Source organism: Pleuronectes platessa, chromosome 17 (assembly GCF_947347685.1).
Source record: "Pleuronectes platessa chromosome 17, fPlePla1.1, whole genome shotgun sequence".
Classification (NCBI taxonomy): Eukaryota; Metazoa; Chordata; class Actinopteri; order Pleuronectiformes; family Pleuronectidae; genus Pleuronectes; species Pleuronectes platessa.
In genome coordinates this window covers 14247664-14266855 of record NC_070642.1, presented here as the reverse complement: position 1 = coordinate 14266855, position 19192 = coordinate 14247664, and the positions used below count along the sequence as shown (strand labels likewise).

The following is a 19192-nucleotide window of genomic DNA, read 5'->3' as shown; positions in this document are numbered from 1 at the left end:
TTGGACCAACAGCTCCATTACAGCTACTCAATAAACATTGTAGTGATAAATATTACATTTTTAGAGCATTTCTCAGAGTTTCATGTATCTTGGTGATGAAGATCATGCAACAGGACCAAAAGCCCTAGAACTATAAACCTTCTAGTTATAAGGATCTCATTTTTAGAGCATTTCTCATATTTTCCTGTATCTCATCATGTGGTGATGATAACTGCTGACACAGATTTATTAATATACTTTAGTAAACTTATTTTAGAGTGTCCCTGATATTAATATTCCACGCAGTTGTCGGTGGGTCTATTTTTGACTCCGCGGCTCCATACAGAACATAAAGTACAGTGTGGGACCGAGCCGTTAAAAATGAGTGGGAACAGATGATCACTTATTCATTCACCGCTCCACTATTGTCACGGTCGATCGGACTCCGCACCGCGGCACAGTGCGTGCTCCGCGTGACGTCAGCACGCGCTTGGCCCCGCGTCGGCTCACTTCCCTCTGACCATGTTTGGGTAATTGCGGTTGTTTTGTTTCCATGGCGACGGGTGTCACGTTTCACGGGCCGGGAGCGAGCGGAGCGCTGTTACCGGAAAGAGTCGAAGCGGGAGCACGAACAAACGAGACGTGTTGGGTCACGTGCCTGACGGTAAGTGGACTAATTAGTAATTTACCAGGAATATAGAGTTCCTGGAAAAACTGCATTTAAAACCCACAGTGTGTCCGATGTCCCAGTGAAACCAGAACATTGGGTTTCTGTGCGGCAGCAACAGTGGCTGCACCTAATGTTACCACATGCAGCCGGTCTGCTTTTATAGATGAAATATATACTATATCTATTACATTCTACTCGTTTACACTTTACATAAGCAGGTCTCGGAGAAATGCAGGAGAAGTGCAGTATCTGATGTCCTCAGTAGGGGGGGCTACAGAGTCTGCAGAGAAAAGCTGAGCAGCAGCAGCAGAGCCTGCCCTCACAGCAGCCAGAGGTGTTACACAAAGATCCTAATACTACAGTAATATAGTAATACATAAACTATAAAGCAGGTAAAACAGGCGTCTGTAGTGGTAGTAGTATCAGTATGAGGGTCATCACTGAATATGAAGGACAAAGACATGTCATAAAAAGTATAGTAGAATGTAGAAATATACAAATAAATGATTACGTGTAGAAATACAGTAATAAGGTGTAAATTCACAAGTTAATATATTAATGCAGATATAAACATATAAATGAATGGATATAGAAATACATAAATAAATGTAGAATTTCAGAAACATATTTTTTTTACCACAAAGTAAGTGTTAAACAGTTCCGCCATTTATGGACTGCTTAATAAATTAAATCTCAGTAGAGATTTAAAAAGCTCACTTGTATGACTCCATTGGTTTGGTGTATTTCAGCTCAGAGACTTTTCAAGGATCATGTTTTGTTTGCAGAACTGACTTGAATTAGTTTACAACAAATGAATGAGTGTGTTCTACTGCAGATGTAGCATGATACAGCTTTTGAAACTTAAATGCACAATGCAAATATTCTGTAGAAAACCGAGGGCCCTGGTGTTAAAAGTGGAAATACTTTAGCGTCTGCTCCATCTGACGGAAAATGTGCCTAAAGTGATGCACAAGACTTTTTGAATATTTCCATTTGATGTAAAAATGGATGCAAACAGAAACATGGTTTCAGAATTGAATACTTCACTGTGTAAACATATAACTTCAATATAGAGCTGGAGGAAAGTGAAACATATCACATACATAAATGCTGTACTTTTATAGTGGTGTTGCTCCACATAGACACTTCCTCTACCACCAGCAGGCACTGGACTCACTCCACACTTTGGAATAAAAACTCTTCCCCTTCAGCTCACATCTCAGACAGCAGGGTTGCGGCTTGATGGCTGTGAACAACTCACTATGCGAGGTTTAACAAATCTGAAACAGGCTGTGGAGATGGGAAACATCACACTGCTGGACACGCAGAGTCTGACAGAACAAGTGGACAGAGAGTGAGTCAGACGACAGCAGAGCCGTTGACAGGCCCATCCATCATCACTCGAAAATAGCCGAGCACCGAGGCATCACGCACACACACGGCTGATTAAAAACACGGGTTAGTGAGGATGAGAGTGGAACAAAGTGCCCAGGGCCCCTACGTGTGGAGGCTCCTGAAGAGATTTATAATCAAAGGGATATTTCAAACTGCAAATCAAAAAAAAAATTGGGGCATTTTATATAATATTATATCCTCTCAGTCAGAATGGTTTAATTCAACCATATCACAGATTCTGAGTTTGTGGTGTGTTGGTCTGAACAGTAAAATTTGTTTTAATGTCTTGGTGATATATCTGCAGGGTTTTATTAACTGGACTTTTCTGTAAGTAAAATCACAACTTGTAATGCAGTGGATTATTTAAATTTGGTAAAATAACACTTTGAAATGGAATGGAATAGAAATATAAAGTTTCATAAAATGTAAAGTATGCTGTACAAGTACCTCGAATTGTTGTTTTGACCATGATTACGGCTCGTCTCCTGATGTGTGGGCATATTCACACTGGTTGATTGACAGCTCAATCTCACACCCCATGCTTACATCTGTGTGGGTGGGTCAACTTTCCCTTTTATCTTGATCATCCTTAATGTTTAAGATGTGTGTTTGGACCTTACATAGAAACCACGAGAAGTCAGGATGACCTCAAAGTGAGCAGGAGTCTAAATATGTACAGATTTCAGTGGAAAAAGACCCGAGGTTGTGTGACAATGACAATTACACAGCACTAACATGCATTACACAGTCCAATATTTGCAATTATAAAATTTCATGTCATAATTATACAAAATGTGTGTAAAACGTCATTAGCTGACACATTTAGGCCTCCATAGTCAATATGTGAAATGTTTGAGGACGTTTCTGTATCCCCATGTTCACTTTTGGGAGAAAAAGCTAAAAAGCAAAACATATTGTTTTTACATTTGTCTAGAGGCTCAACTTATGTACACACTGGTAGATGAAGCTTGTTTTTGATTGGATGTGGACTACTCCTATAACTAGAGTGGCACTCAGTAGAGCGCATTCCTCCACCAAGGCCCAACAGTCCCCTTGAATATAATCCAGCTGCATCAAATTGCACACACTCATAGACACCAGCTCCCTCAATATGCCTCTTTGTTATCATCAAGATAGGTAATCAGAGACTCGCCCACAAGGGTCTTACTAATATGATGACTTAAATAAGAAAAATGTGGATTCATCATGTCTTAGAAGATTGACTGAGCAAGTGTAAGAGTTTTCCATTTACCACGGATTAGCTCAGCCTGTGTAACGTTTGTTTTATTGGCATTTGTATAAAGATTTTCTGAACTACAGTGAAACCTGCATTTTAAATGCTAACTAACAAAATAAAAAGTTGTTCAAAGGACAGTCTCCCTTCTCACTGCAGCAATGTTACAGGTTGGAGTAACTGAAGGCAGCATCAGCACCCTGTCATAATATGTCTCACATCTCCTGGTTACAGTCCCTCGATCCTTCTGTTATTTGTTGTTTGCTCACCGTTTCCACCTCTGATATCTCACCCTCATACGCCTCCTGACCACTGTTTCCTCATGCTCACCGTGATATTCCCATGGAAGTGTTATATTTACACAGATAAATCCGTGTCACACGGGTTTGGGAAGGCTGGGTCACCTGACACGAATCATGCTGTGAGCGAACAACCTCGCCAAACGATGGTGAGGATATCGTCATGAGCTCGAAACAATACTGCCGGGTTCCAGCGGGAGACCGAGGGCACCTCCAGTGTCACAGCAGGACCAAAGAACGGGATCCAGTGGGGATGTGGTGCTTTAATATTTTTACGACCACGTCATTCAATTAATTAATATGAAACTGCAGAAGATTTCATGTCGTTGTGCAGAGGGATTTTCCTTTTTATAGACCGTGATAAATCAAATGGTGAATCCATTTGTCACAGCACTAATACAGTAACACTGGGAGCTTTTCCTCCAATTGGAAACAGGATCAGTGGTTGTGGCGAGGAGGGGTTGGGTGGGCTGCATAGCTGGCAGCCTGTTTTAGTCGGAGGGAGATGAAGATGAAGATGAAGAGGAGGGTTGATGTCAAGCACCGGCACGCAAGCGGTGCACATCTGATTTCTGTGAATGGGAGTCTGCCACGGCCTCGATCCATTACAGAGGATATGAGCGGTACATATGTCCCATTGATATAAATGATTACACATGAAAATGTTTAATTCATCACCTAAGAGTTTGACGTCTGGTAAGTCAAATGAGAAAGATAAGAGTTTCCATTGACTCCTCAATAAGTAGTAGTCATAAAATGGGAAGTAACGCTCTGTAGTAAAACACCGTTTCAAGATGTGATTGCCAAAATGGAAAAGTACTGGGCATCAGCCACATGGTCCTAAATATCCTTGATTTAAAAGTGTGCATCTTCATGTGTCACTAGACATGTTTTGACGTGATCTACAACCGTCAGAGATGAATTGGAATGAAGAACAGAAAAGGGAAGGAAGGATGTTGAAGGGAGCAGTTTTAAAAATAAAGTTTCTTCATAAAGTCTGCAATGATGAGTCAGGATTGTGTCTGGAGGTGTCTGGTTCGCTGGGTATTTCCCAAATATGTGAAGCTGGATGATATAAGGACAAAATATTTCAACTTTAAATCAACAAATAATAAAAATGACTATAAACTATAAACAATAAAGTGCTACTTGACAGCTTGATAAAAGCAAATAAAAAAATAATTGAAATGTTAAGCAATCATAAAGCAACATGATCCAAAATAGTAAGATAGGATTATATAAAGCTATAAAAATGATCAAATGAAAATAAAATGTGTGTTATAAGGTCAAATAAAATAAGTTCAGACCACAAGCCCTATAGAAGCGCATTCATAAAATATGATATCTAAAACCAATTTAAAAGAGGATAAGTGAGTCTGATGTCCTTGAGGAGTTTGTTCCATTGAGTCTGTGCCCAAACAGAAAAGACCATCTCAGTCAGGAGATCAGTGAGGCACATGTGTGGGATTCCACAGCGAGCATTAAATGCTATTAACAGGATCTCAAAACCAGTATCAGAGATACAGGAGCCAGTGAAATGACATTGGGAATCTGGCGGCTGCATTTTGGATAAGATGTGATTCATGTAAACTTTGCTGACTCAGACAGGTGCATAACGAGTTGGTGTAAACGAGAGAAAATAAAAGCACGTGTCAACATCTCAAGAGTACTGCTGGATAGTGGATCTCCGAGGGTCGCCCGGAAATATCTCTAATTTATCCAGGAGTTTGTAGCTCATGTTTTCGCCTCAATTGGCGCCATAAACACAAAAATATAAAGACAGAGGATCATCATGAGTGCTTGTGCAAAAATGTACTTAATAAAAGAAAATAAATAAATATCCATAAAACAGTTATGATACTTTTTACCTTTACTTGTGACGCCCACACACCAAGAAGTCTGCATGAGTTCGGAAAAGCTGTAAAACCACAGAGTGCACCACGTCTCCATTCATCATTTGAGCAGCTGCAGGAAACACAAGTTCAACTTTTAATGCACCGACTTTCTGCAGGACTGGAAAAGACGAGAACAAACTAAACACACTATGTGTTGAGATTTAATTTTGAGCATCCGTAAGTCCAAACAAAGAAAACTAAATACACGCTTTCTGCATCAGATACCGATTTTACACAAGAGCTTTAATATTTCTATTAATGTCTGTGTATCGCTGCCTTTTCCTTTAAACGTGATCTTAAAAAAACAAATGAACATTCTTTGAATTCTTAGTCTACATATCCAGACTGGTATATATATATATTTTTTTTCACAGCGTTGTTATCATGGCTTATTATTCCTGGCAGGGACCCTCCTGTCTTTAAGCACCGTCTGGGCCTGCACAATGTGTGTTGGTGCACTGAGTGAGGTCCCTGGCCTGCAGGCACACAGGAACTCAGCTGAAGGTCCACACCGGCCAAGGGGAAAACCTCTGTCTTGTCTTAATCATGGCAGCCCAGCATCCTCCTGTTTTATGAAATCTGTCTGCACGTTGGTTCAGTTCTGCTTTATTGACCCCAAATGTCTCCCTCCATGTTCAGAGGAACCGTGACACACCAGACCCCCCCCAACCCCCCGTCCCCTTCTTCCTCTCGACCTCCCCTCATAAGCGAGACATAAATCACGGCAGAACCAAATTAGAATCTAAAAAAAGGAACAGAGTGGGGTATTTTGACGAGCCTTTAATAACTCAGCTGCTCGGTCTAGGAGGAACCGTTGAGGTGGCATTGTGCAAAACCAAAAACCAAATTGTCCCTTAGATAATTGTAGTGATAATAAAAATACGCCCTGGGATGTAATAAAATGTGCACAGGAGAATGGGCTGTTCGTGCACAAGTGCTCCTTGGTTAAAATTACGCTAATATTCATGGTTCTAATGCAATTTGAGGATGACGCCGAAAAATTATGATTTTATTATATTCATCACATTATATTGAGCCTAGTTGCGACTTTGTTATTGTAATGCACAAACTGTGATAGGGTTTCAACTTAGAAACAGATGTTCACCTGCTACTCTTAAAAACTCAAACAAACTCAACTTGTAGATAAGCTTTGTTTTGAGTTGTGTCGAACAAACACACACTTACACATTATTTCAAAACACAATTTCAAGTAAAGATAATTTCAATTACATTGATGTTGACTGATGTTTTTACAGTTTCTACTCACATGTATTCCTCCTCTTTACCAGCAATGGCAAGTTTGTAGGTTCATCATTGAATAAACCTGCAACTAGAGGAGATTTTGGCAGATAAATATCACAAATCAAATTGTAACGGTCCACAAAAGGTGAGATGGCTAAAACAAATTGGTATTGTGTTGTGTATTTTTCTAAAGTAGATCTGAAGTTATGAGTAGTTTTCTAAGAGCGGTCCAGATGGATGCAGTTAGATGTGTCCACACTAGAGGGAAGCAGCAGGAGGAGGCAGCCAGGTCAAGTTTCTCTGGAACTCTCTGGAACATAGAAGAGAAACTTATTTCTCTAATGCTAATTTTCAGATTTACTACATTAAACATCCTCCACTGAAATTAAAGGATTTTTGCTGACTGAGGAAAACATTGCTGGTTGTTCAACAACAGCTGGGAGGAATCTGTGAAAACAACCTTTGGGTTACAGGATGAAAAATAAGGTTTATTCAATATCATATATACAGCTGTAACATTAGTTTTTTTTTTATCCATTCTTTTCCTTTAGAAAAGAGGAAATGATGATTTTTCTCTGAGTTGGAAAAAAGGGAACAAAACTCATACATGTTTATATAATTACTGTTTTATAAGAGAACTGTTTTAGCTGCTGGTTATATATCAGTTAAATGTTTTATTTCCCTTTTTCTGTAGCTCACTGAAGGCAGTGGTTTGGTATGAGAGGAACAATTTATGATTGCTACCATATTTAATAGGGCGTTGGTTAAATTAATAATTTGCTTATTCTTGGGTTTTACAATTATCTCTCATAATAAACATCTTCTGAAAGTTATCACGCCCTAAACCACATCCTTTATTTAATGACATAATCCCACGTAGTCTGATTTGAGGGATTTTAATGAAATGAAACTCTAGTAAAGGTGACAAACAATAACATGTGGTGCAGTGTTTAAATCCTTCTTGCCACATGTTCCTGATCCTAGAGTCAGGACCAAAGATAGATCTGAGGGGGAGCAGATGAATAAAGGTAAAAATGAAGTAGATATATTTATATTATGCTATTCATAAAACGTTGTAGTTTTAACAGGTTTGGACCAAAATAGGAAAATGGGCTTAGATATTTGGGCCTTTGATCCGGATAAAGGGACGGATCCAGGAATCAGTTTTCCACTTCCTCTTACATTGGCAACTTTTTGCCATTTTTTAAGGGAATAATATATGAATCTTGATGTTAAAAACATATTCATACACGTTCTGCCATTGAAATAAATGACAAAAACAAACAAAACAAAACAACTTTTTACACTGAAAGTGGGTCAACACAAAAACAAAACACATAGCAACTTGTGAGGAGGGGTCACAAGCCCCCCAAAAGAAGTTGATCACAATACTCCCTCACAGGCTATAAATAATGATTACATGCATTTTATTGTTGCCCAGGGCTCTACTTTCTTTTTAGGTTAGATTAGAAAACAACTGAGGGTGTGTGTGTGTGTGTTTACATCCATCACTTTATTTATTCCATGCGCGTGTGTGTGTGTCCCTCAGATGAAACTTTCCTCTCCTCCAGCCAGTGTGTATGTTTTCTTTTTTGTGTGTGGTTGCTAGGGGTGGAGCAAGAACGAGCCCAGCGTGTGCGTGTGTGTGTGTGTGTGTGTGTGTGTCCCCTCCTCTCTCTCTCCCTCTCTCTCTCTCTCTCTCTCTCTCTCTCTCACAGTATTTTCACCATGCTTACGTCTGGGCCAGCAGTTCCGCATTCCTCAGCCCTCACACACAGGCTCGCTACTTAAACGGGGCTGATGCAACGACTCGGGTTAGTCCCAAAACCCACATCCTGACTCCCGCACCGTGCCCGCTGCCGCCGCCGCCGCCGCTGCGGAGCTCCTGGACGCCTCTCAGGTAAGCGTGCGTGCTGATGACTGACGCTATTTCTCGCCATACTTCCCCCCCCCCTCTCTTGTCTTCTCTGATTTTATTTGTTGTTATTGTTATGCTAGTTGTTAGCTTAACCCTGCTGCACATTTGCATATGCCTGTGAGATACTTCCCTCCCTGGTTTTATCAGCTTCTTGTATATGTTACATTTTAACAGCATCAGCCGAGTCTCTGCCTGTCAATGGAAGCGGTCGTGCTTCTCCCTCACTGTCTGTGTAGGATAATAGAACAAAGTCTGGGAATCCATTAGTTTGGTAGTTTTCCGCGCTTCGCCGCCGGAACCGTGAACTACGCTGTTGTTACAAACTGTTGTAGCAACTGTCCCGGTTTATTTACAGCGTCGCTAGCCCCCCCCCCCCCCCCCGTTAGCTCTGTGTCAGTTAGCGTCGGGAGGTGTTTCCATCCTCGGACTTGTTCATGTCAGTGTTGCTAAACGGGAGAAGTGTCGGTGAAGCCCCCAGGGAGACGCGTTATGTAACGACACACACGCCTCACTTGTGTTTTTAAAGTAGCTACATGCTAAAGCTAACGTCACTCCGGTGTGCCAAACTCCAGGGGCGGATCTGAGATTTTTCGAAGTCAGGGGGCGGTAAGAGGGGGCCACGATAATATGCTAACGTTGCCAGCTGTTATTCAAGTCTGTAATTCCATGTTAATTGTTAACTCTATAGCTTTGAGCAAAGCCACACGTTGTTGAATGTATTTTGACATTTTTTCATTTCAAGCTCATTGTATCTTTATTATTATAATATTAAAAATAATAACACAAAGTCCTATTAATTGCTAGTATTGTAAGTAGTTAATTTAAAAAAAAGACTGCTGACAGTACAAGGACAGTTCAGGGGCCAATCAGATTTCAACTGGGGCCAGTGCACCCCTTGCTCCAGCCCAGGATTTGCCCCTGGCCAATAGTCTGAAGGGATTTTTAAACTTGGTATTTAAAATAACCATGTAAAGTAAAGTTTGTTAGAGGTGTTATGTGGTGTTTCTTGTCTAGACCCTTGTGTCAGTGTAATCGGCTACTTCATCCACTTAATGTACCTCTGGAGGAGTAACTAATGGGCCATATCAGCTAATTAAAGCTAATAAATCTATTAAAATGTTATCAATCCTAAGCTTATCTTGTAAGTCAATCACTGCATGCAGCTGTACAAATAGACGATTTACAAATTATCTTTCATGATGGTTTTGATCCAGTAGTAATAATGTTTTGGGCTGGTGCTAAATTAATATATTATAATTGTTATCCTCACTTCATCAATCAATTTTGCTCCCAACAAAATCGGTCCCATCACAATTGGTAAATCGTTTTGAAATAGTCATCAAATAAAGCAGAACATTCTCACTGTTGAGACACAGGAACCTGTGATTGAGCTCGATAATAGATAAACAGTCTAAACTTTTTCCTAGAATCAATTGATCAGGATGAATAATAATAATTCCACTGTGAATAACAAGAATGATGTTATTATCTTCCTACAGCGTCCAAACACGATTGCATCATTGACAGAAGACGACTGACAAGTTTCCTCTGAGTAAGTATTTAGTTTTGGATTTAGATTGAGTTAATCAGGGATGCTCTCTGGAGTATCACCCTCTTTTCTTGGCACCGCTAGGAATTCATTTACATCACTTAAGTTTCTAGATGAACATCTCGAAACATGAAGTGATGTAAACGAATGGGGAAATTTATTTGGCAGCTTGTTGAGTGCAGCCAGGAATGTGCACTCAGATCGGCTTGTATCTGTAATCTTTTCCTTGGCCCATCCTGCTGCTCATTCTTAGTATATTCAAGATACAAGATACTGGACCAGGGAACCTCTGTGTGTGTGTAAGACTCAAATGGGAATTTAATCAGATAAACAGACCTCAGTTTTACAATCCTTCTTCATCATCACAGCAGTAGTTTGTTTTGGCTAAACTGTTATGAAAAATATCAGCCTCTTATCCACATCAGGGTCTTTTAAAAGTTGCAAGGTTTGTTGTGTAACAGTAACTCTTTGTAGACCAGTGGGAGCTCCAGTTATCTGCCTTTGCTGGCCCAAAGGTTAGAGGTCAATCGTGGAATGGGAAATATGACAGGCAGGGTTGGATCATGTGTATGTGTGTGGGTTTGTGACTTGCAAGTTCAGTGTTTTCCTACACGGTGGGTGCGTGCTCTTCCACTGGTGCAGTGCCTGCTCACACAGGGGAAACTATGTGAGTGTTCTTTATATATATCTACATGTGCATTTCCTTTGTGTCTTGATCTGTGCTTGCGTGTGTCTGAGTGAACAGGCGTACGTAGCGGAGGGTTTAAATGCCCCAGTGCCTGCCCGGACACATCCGTAGGATGGTTTCTGCTTAAATGGAACGCTGCAGTGGATTAATGGGGAAGGGCTGGCGAGCCGACAAGCAGCGCAGGGCCGACAGGGCTGAGAGGCTGGACGTGGGCGCACAGGGTTTATTTTAAGTAGAAATGCCTTCCAGTGCGTCTCTGGAGAGCTGGAGTTGCCAAGCTGCACCCCACCGCACTGAATAGACAGCAGACGCATTGCAGGCGAGCAAGCCAACTATGCAACAGCTCGGCTCAGTGATACTAATACTAATGCTGGGGGAGCAGCTCCTCACCGCTGTGGGTATCACATTATCAGTATCACATTGTAGTCCCCATAAGCCTTTCCACATGGTTTGTAAAAACAGCATGTCAAGACAGACTAGATGTACACTGTGGAAGTAAATACCCAAATGTCCAAAGGTGTAACTGAGAGGAGCCATTAAAACCTGTGTTTGTATGAAAAAAGAGCAAAGTAGAAGCTCCTCATAAGACGCCTGCTCAATTTCTTTTGGATTTGAAGCCAGTTTTGTCTGTTTGCACAAAAAACAGTGTTGTCACTGAAGGTCAACCTAAACACTGACCTCTAGCTCAGAGACTTCACGGGCAACAAAAGCATTGAACCTGAGTGCACTGCAGACACGGGAGCCTGTTTAATCAGAGCAAGCATCTGTTTGACGTCGGGATGAGGACATCTCAGAGTACAAAGTATGAAACAGCATTCAAGTGACGACCACATGTTACATAATGAAGGCGATTGCTTCACCGGGGGTCGTTAGATCAGAATCTCTGTCCTCGGTTGACCAATATCTTACTGTCAGGGATTGCACAGCAACTTAGGTTTGTCATCGCCCGTGAACTCCATACATTTGAAACGGCTTATGTCTGCATTTTGTATTTTGATTCATTTAATCCACGTCTGAGACGAGCCAAAGCTCCGGGCCATGCAGAGTCTAATCCTGACTTACAACATGGAGGAATAGTAACATTATAATAATTCAAGCAAGACCACCCAGATGCAGAATATAGATGTGTGGCTGTTTTAACGGCTCGGAGCAAGTTGAGCAGGACGACAGCCAAGGATCACATAGTAACAGTCCTCATGCTTTGTGCCTATCTGCAGGTGCTTTGTGTTTGGATTTGCCTATAAATTTCTCATTCTCTAGCTGACGTCTGCAGTAAAACGCAACAGTTGAACTTCCTGCTCTCTTGTGTAATGTCACTGTGAACAGAAGATAACCTCTGCGTGCACTGCACTCCCGCTTCGCTCACCGCTGAGACATCCAGACTGTAATCGTGAGGAGGAATCAAGCTCGATCATCATCATTGATTGTGAGGTGAAATGTTTAAAATTGTGCTGAATTGCTCTGGGAATGTTTTTCTGTTCATCACAAGAGGAATTTCGAAAGGTTCCTTCTATTTGTGGCAGCTGTTGAGCAGATACGATCGGCCAAAAGAGAAATGAAAGTTGAAACGAGCAGAGATCATATTTTCTGTTATGATAATCACTTCCACTCCCACACACGATCCCCCATGAGGTTCGACGGCCAGGGATTACCGCGAAGTGATCAGAACAACGGCCTTTTATTACAAGGTCTCCACTCTTCCCTTGCCTGCGTCCTGCCTTGTCACTCCAATGAAAACATAATTAGAGGTCGGAGGAATGCAGATATTTGGACTGTCCTGTCCTCGAAGGAAAGTTGGTGCCAACTTCCCCGGTTTCCCTCAGAGGATTGCAAAAGACTTGTAAATCAACACGCGGCCTGACTGAGTGCAGACGGTAATGATGATGATCGCCGAGACCTTGGCCAGAGATGGAGAGAGTGTGCCTTGGCCCGGGCCTCCGTGCTCATTGTTCATTTTCAGCAAGTTGAAACGGCAGAAGCTATTTGCAAAAGTTTTGCAAGAAGCTGGTGTGTGGACCACACAGTCCGAATTGAAAGCACCCTGATAAAAAAGTGGTCAAATAACACGTCTTTCCTTTTAATGCCACGAACCGGTGACTTGAAGTTGAGATGAATGGTTGCACAAAAATTCAACTTCTAAATCAGCAAGAAACGACTCCTTATTTCTGCTTTCAGCCAACAAAATGACTGCACTGCTAGAATTTAGCTGTTAGCGGACTCCCATTTAAAAAGCAACAGTATATAAAGATAATGAGAAGCCTTTGAAATCACCCCCCCCGTACCTCTCATTCACCGTCTCTATAGGGGAGGAGGATAATAAGGCCTCCAGTCGTGCTGCTGGCGTTGGCTAAGGGGCCGAATTCCTCAGAGCAGTTAATTGCTCTCAGGAATGACTCAGGAAATGGACACATTTTGTCGAGCTGAGGACAGATACAGTGTGCCAGCATAGAAAGCAGCGGATCATATATATATATATTTATATAGGATGCATTGATTGCCTGCACATTGGCGTATAGGAACCCTCACTCTTACACGCTCCCTTCACACACACCTCCAGCTGTCCACAGCTCGCATGCAGCCAGATTGGTTTTGGGCTGGAGCCAGAACCTGTGCTGACCACGGTTCCTATATTTCATAACTTATACATGACATTTCTGCTCCCCGCCCTTGGCTGCAATCTGGTCTCCTCTCGGTGCGCCCGAAGAAGCCGCCGTGCCCACATCGCCGCTGCTGCTGGGGCTGTGTAGGTGTCTTTGTCTGAGGCCAGCGTGGCCCTAAAAAGCCGCGGCCCTGGCTTTTCTGCTCCACTGAAGAAGCACAGTAACCGTGTTGCATCATCAAACACTGACCACTAATCCTCGGCTGCAGGCTGCCACTGCCTCTGACAGGAAACAAAAAGTACGCCCGTTTTGAAAAATGTAAAAATCACTTTGACTCATGCTTTTGGGTGTAATTATAACGCATCAGCGAACTTCCCCCTGTGTTGTAGCGATGAGACGTCTTCGGGGTTTCATGACTTGACAGGGTTTTGAATTTGCAAGGGGGATTTTCGGGCGCCTGTGTGGCAGGTTGAAAGAGAGGGGAAAAGATTAAACATAAAACACACTTTCTATTCAACTTAAAAGTGAAAGCTAAACTCCAAAGTGAGGCACGCTGATAGTCTATTATCTTCTTTAATAGCGTGACTATAAATTGTCTGGAACTCACTTTTATGTCTCATAAATGGGAAATCTCGCTTCACACGTCATTTCACCTTTTGTTTTGGAGGCCGCGGGCAAAGCTACTATGCTGTGGCTTTTTGATTTATGCGATCTGATGTCATGCGGACAAATCTGAGGTTCATGTTCTGAAGTAGACGTGTGCGTGTGGCGAGGTCTGGACGCGGCCGCATGTTTCGACAGGCCTCGGCGAGGAATGGGGTCCTTCCACACAGTGCGTCTGACTGAGCAGGGTTCAGTTAAAACGTGCTGAGCCTGAGCCCGTCCAACACACAAAGTTAGATTATTCCTGATTTGACTTATTTGTCCAGTGTCTGTTTTCATCTTTAAAAAAATATATTCTGTTTGTCCAGGACGGAGCCTAATCCGAGCCTGTGTGTACCCGTCCTCGGTGTCTGGCCGGCTTGGATATTGGACTCCATTTTGGCTCTGAAAGCGATTCGCTCAGTCATTCCTAATGGCTGCTTCAGTTCCTGTGGCTGTGTTCTTGGCCCAGGGGTTAGTTTGGATTGCAACTTTCAAATTCCAGTTCAGTTATTGGTGAGCAATGAGCAACATAAGAAAAGAAAAACATGGCATACTCTTTGGTCACATGTCGAGGTCTTGTGCTGTTCGATGCAGCGGGACACGTCTACCAAATCGAATAATCACGCCTGGGTTGTTTCTGCAAGTTTAGAGGACGCTGCTTCATCAAGGAGTAGTTGAGTTGCTTCAGTCCTACATCTTGTGTTGTTGTCTGGCTGTATTTTCGTTCTCCCCTGCACGAGCTGCCATATGGTTCGGCTTGTTCTTCGACAGCCTCTCTGCAGAACGAGGAGGCCTTGGCACCTTCCATTCCTCCACCTCTCTCAGGAGATTCAGCGAGAGTGAATTTTGTCTGAGAGAGATTTTTTTTTATACCAGGCCCGTCTTGCTCTTTTCCTCTCCAGTAAAAACAACAGGCTGCTGCCAAGTGCAGCGTAAATGGGGAGTATACATACAGTGAGGGAGGGAAGGAGGGAAGGAGGGAAGGAGGGAAAGAGGAAGAGAGGAAGGGAGGGGGTCAGTTGGGATTTAAATAATAAAATGCCTCATTGGACACTGGCTCCACACACCAACTTGTCCTTGGAGCGAATAAATCACAGACTGGAGGTGGTGGAGAACGGGTCAAGAGGAGTGCAGAGATTCGCTGAAAGACTTTTGACTGGACTTGTATAACATCTAAACGTTTAATTTCATTCAGAAAGGAAGGTTGGGTTCATATAAAACTAGAATGATACTTCTACCAAAGTCTTTAATTCCATCCAGCCACACCAAATGTCAAACTCTCTAAATATGGATGACTATTGCTATCAAGATCTCCTTAGTATTTCACTGTGCTTGTTAAAGTAATTAAGTTTGAATGCAGATGATACAGTATAAGGAAGCATTTTAAAACAGCGTGAGACTCACAGGCCGCACCGTCCACATCCAGTAAAGTGAGCTGATCTGGTGTCTGCCATGCACGACAGTAAAGCCCGGTCCAACTGTAAAAACATTTCAAGACCAGCCCATGAGCAGGGTGGAGTGCATTAGAATAGAGTTACATAACTTGGCTTTTTTCATTACCTCCTCTATGGCTTTTGTAATAGAGTGAGTCTTTCACCCCTGCTGTAAAAAAAAAAAAAGAGGGAGCAAAGAAAGAAAACCTCGGGTATAACTTACAGTACAGTCGGGCCTGTCAGCCAGTCACCCACCAGCGAAGTCAGCTGTTTTTTTCGCAGCACCTCCTCACAATACACGTCTTTGTTGGGTTCATATGAGAGAGGCTTTGTTCGGCTGGTGCCCAACCTGTAGAAGTTCAGCTCCGCTTGAATATACTCAGGGGGCAAATGTGAGTTAAGCTGTTAAAATAGAAGTCACACTGATGTCGTCTTGTTTTAAAAACCCGCTTTGGTTTTGGCCGGTTATTCTAGCCGAGCCTCTGTCAACGTGCCAGAGTCGGTGAGGCATCAGTCGTTCTGCTGTGTCCGTCAAGCAGGAGCTTTGTCCAAATCACTGCAGCATCTCCTCAGCAGAAAATACAAAGTGACAGCTGAGTGTTGGCCTCTATTACCCAGACTTCACCCGCTCACCTTTCGTACTTTTTTATTAATTTTTCTACATAGTCAGCGCACAGTCAATGAAATCAAATGCATTTGTCAGACTGTCTGAAAATCCTCCGTTCTCCCTCTGCCTCTCCTCAGAGATCTCTGGGATGGGCAGGGTCGGCTCGTGTTCCGCTGTTCCCATCTGTAACATTTGTTTTTTATTTGGCCATCAGGAGTTTTCCAACTTTCAGTCTTACAGTAATTAGAGAGACGTCTTAATTCTCCAGCCACTTCCTCTAGGCCTGCACAGGCTCTGCCCCTCATTCCTCCATGATTACATTAGAAAAAAGTTTTAAAAGTTGCTGTGGTCAGAGCCTCTGAACCAGCCCCAAATTGTTGAAAGAGGGTGGCGGTGGAATGCATGAGTGTTACCCTCTGTCTCCTCTGAAAGAACCAAACGAAAAAGCCTCTGTGTTAATCATCAGAAGCCTCGAGTGTGGAGGATCGGGCTCCACAGATGAGTGTGTCGCTGCTGACGGTGTGAAGTTTGTTTTTTCCCTGGCTGCTGACTCAGAAGATAACACAGCTGTCGAAGCTGTCACCGTTTCAATGCATTCTTGGAAAAGGCAAACCTGTGTTTAGAGAGATGTTTGATGACAAGAGCTGAAGACAGTGAATTCATCTTATTCTGGTGGAATTCCAAACATTGAAACTTCAGAATAAAGATAAAAGAAACTGTCGGCCGGGTGCAGCGTGATAGAGGAAGGAGGGTGTAAATGTGCAGCTCATGTTACCAGCAGATAAATCGTTTTTGACTTATTGGATCCAGGTGTCGAGCTGCACATAGTCTGCAGGTTTCTCTACATTTCACATGTGAAAGGTGAATTAATTGGATATTTTAGGCTTGAGTGCAACAAAAACTAGAATAATTTTAAGCTCCAGTACAAATATTTGCTTTGAATTTTCACAGTCAGCAAATTATTTTATACTTGATCCTCTCGTCCTAATCATTCCCATTCTTTCTTTTCTCTCTCTCTCTCTCTCTGCCCGTCTCTCCTCACAGCAGCGGTGGTTGCCGGGTCGGACATGATGCCGGGACAGATACCTGACCCTTCGCTGGCGGCGGGCTCCCTGCCCAGCCTTGGCCCGCTGGCGGGCATCTCGGCCACCACGCTAACCGATCAACTCAAGCTGGCTGACTTCCGCCAGCTTGGCACCATGTTGTCCCCACTGCACTTCCTGGGGCGGCTGGGAAAGAGGCCGCTGGCCATCAAGACGGAGGTGAGAAGGAAGAGGAAACAGGAGAAAAGGGGAAATGGTGCAGAAGTTAGGGTGTGTGAACAATGCAACGAGTCAGAGAGCAGAAACAAGAAGCTGCAAATTAAAGCAGATTTGATCATTTATAATATATCATTTCAAATATCCCTCTGACATATTTTACACTATATTTGATATCTAAAGTGAAAGAATAAGAAGGAAACAAATACAGTGCAGTATAAGACTGTGGCCCCTCTATTGTTTAGAAGAAGAATGACTGTAAAGTTTGTAGAATTGTGTAACTTAAGGTAAAGTAATTATCCAATTTTATACAAATAATGTTTGTCTTTGTGTTTACAGATGGATGAAGACGTTGATCGGAGAAAACGGAGACGAGAGAAAAACAAAGTGGCAGCAGCGCGCTGCCGAAACAAAAAGAAGGAACGGACTGACTTCCTTCAGAGGGTGAGATCATGACTCAGCACTGATCAGCAGAAGTCGAGCAGCAGAGAAAAGACTGATTCAAGTTAACCTGAGCTGTCAATTCACGTTTTTGAAGACAATATGGCTAATTTAAGCCTGGTTTAACTATCACAAAAACAACTTAAAGTTCTTGTAAATTTTTTTATAAAATGTTAGTGTCAAGTGTAAGACACTGAACAGTTTATCTATAATGTAACGTCTCTGTCCAGGAATCGGAGCGTCTGGAGATGGTGAACTCGGACCTGAAGGCCCAGATCGAGGAGCTCCGAATGGAGAGGCAGCAGCTAATGGTGATGCTCAACCTCCACCGGCCCACCTGCATCGTGAGGACCGACAGCGTGAAGACGCCCGAGGGCGAGGCCAACCCCCTGCTGGAGCAGCTGTCCAGCGACGACGAGTGAAACCTGGGACACCAGGGACGTCGTGTCCCTGAGGCCCAACCTTGCCCCCGCCATGGCAGCCATTCAAACGAAAAAACATAACTGGCAATACATTTCTAAATAAGCACTTGAGCTCCGAGCTGGAGACTTTTGGAGACTCTGCCCGAGGACCTGGGGTTTGCAGGGCGTCCTCAGTACTGCTAAGAGCTGGCTCTGTCCATCGGACGACTGGAAACACCCGGTTTCATCTCCGCATCGAGAGCAGCTTACTGCACTGTGCCTAGTCATTGCCATCTCTACATAAAGGGACCAATCTAAACCATAGAGTGTGACTGGAAACAACACTGAGGAAACACACTAATATCAACATGGTGCTCTGTTACAAAAGCCCTGAGTGAACGGTGTGCTGTTGTTTCTGTGCAGAGACCCACAAAGACTCTGCAGTTTTCCTTTGTATGCTAGTCGAAATATACAGGAGTAGAGTTTGTAGGATAAAGTACACAATACAAGTGTGGACAGAGTGGACGCTGTATGTTTTTGTAATGTTGATTCTTATACCCTGCCTCGACGACGGCAGATACCGGTTGATCCGATTTGTGGTGACGCTGGCGTCATGAAAAGCACATATACACGAAAAATGTTTACACCCTTGTTGTATTGTTGGGACTGTTGTCTGTCCATTATTATACTTGTTTTATACTGCTTTGTATACGTAAACATATATATGAAATGCTCCTTAATCACTTGATGTGATTGGTCTTTTTCAACCTTTCCAGTCTGTCTCTGTCAAACAGCTGAAAACACACAGCTCAGCAGTATTTCAACGTCTGTATCTGCGATGTACGACTCTGTTATCCTGAATAGATTAAATTTATTTTCTAACTACAAGAACGAACACGACTCGTCTGTCTGATGTTTCTCCAGCGAAATTGATTAA

General features: G+C 42.8%; 1 protein-coding gene across 3 annotated transcripts; it reads left to right on the top strand.

Annotated features, from left to right (window-relative positions):
• Positions 1-8435: 8435 nt before the first annotated feature.
• On the top strand, positions 8436-19150 carry LOC128460084 (jun dimerization protein 2). 3 transcript variants are annotated; one of them, XM_053445121.1, is made up of 5 exons: positions 8436-8614; positions 10132-10184; positions 17202-17416; positions 17753-17857; positions 18085-19150. In XM_053445121.1, the coding sequence occupies exons 3-5, from the start codon at positions 17222-17224 to the stop codon at positions 18274-18276; spliced, it is 492 nt and encodes a 163-aa protein (XP_053301096.1). In that variant the 5' UTR covers positions 8436-8614; positions 10132-10184; positions 17202-17221; the 3' UTR covers positions 18277-19150. The 3 variants fall into 3 exon arrangements, with proteins under 3 accessions (XP_053301096.1, XP_053301094.1, XP_053301095.1); XM_053445119.1 differs by having other exon boundaries at positions 17199-17416; XM_053445120.1 differs by lacking the exon at positions 8436-8614 and having other exon boundaries at positions 9053-10184; positions 17199-17416.
• Positions 19151-19192: the final 42 nt, after the last annotated feature.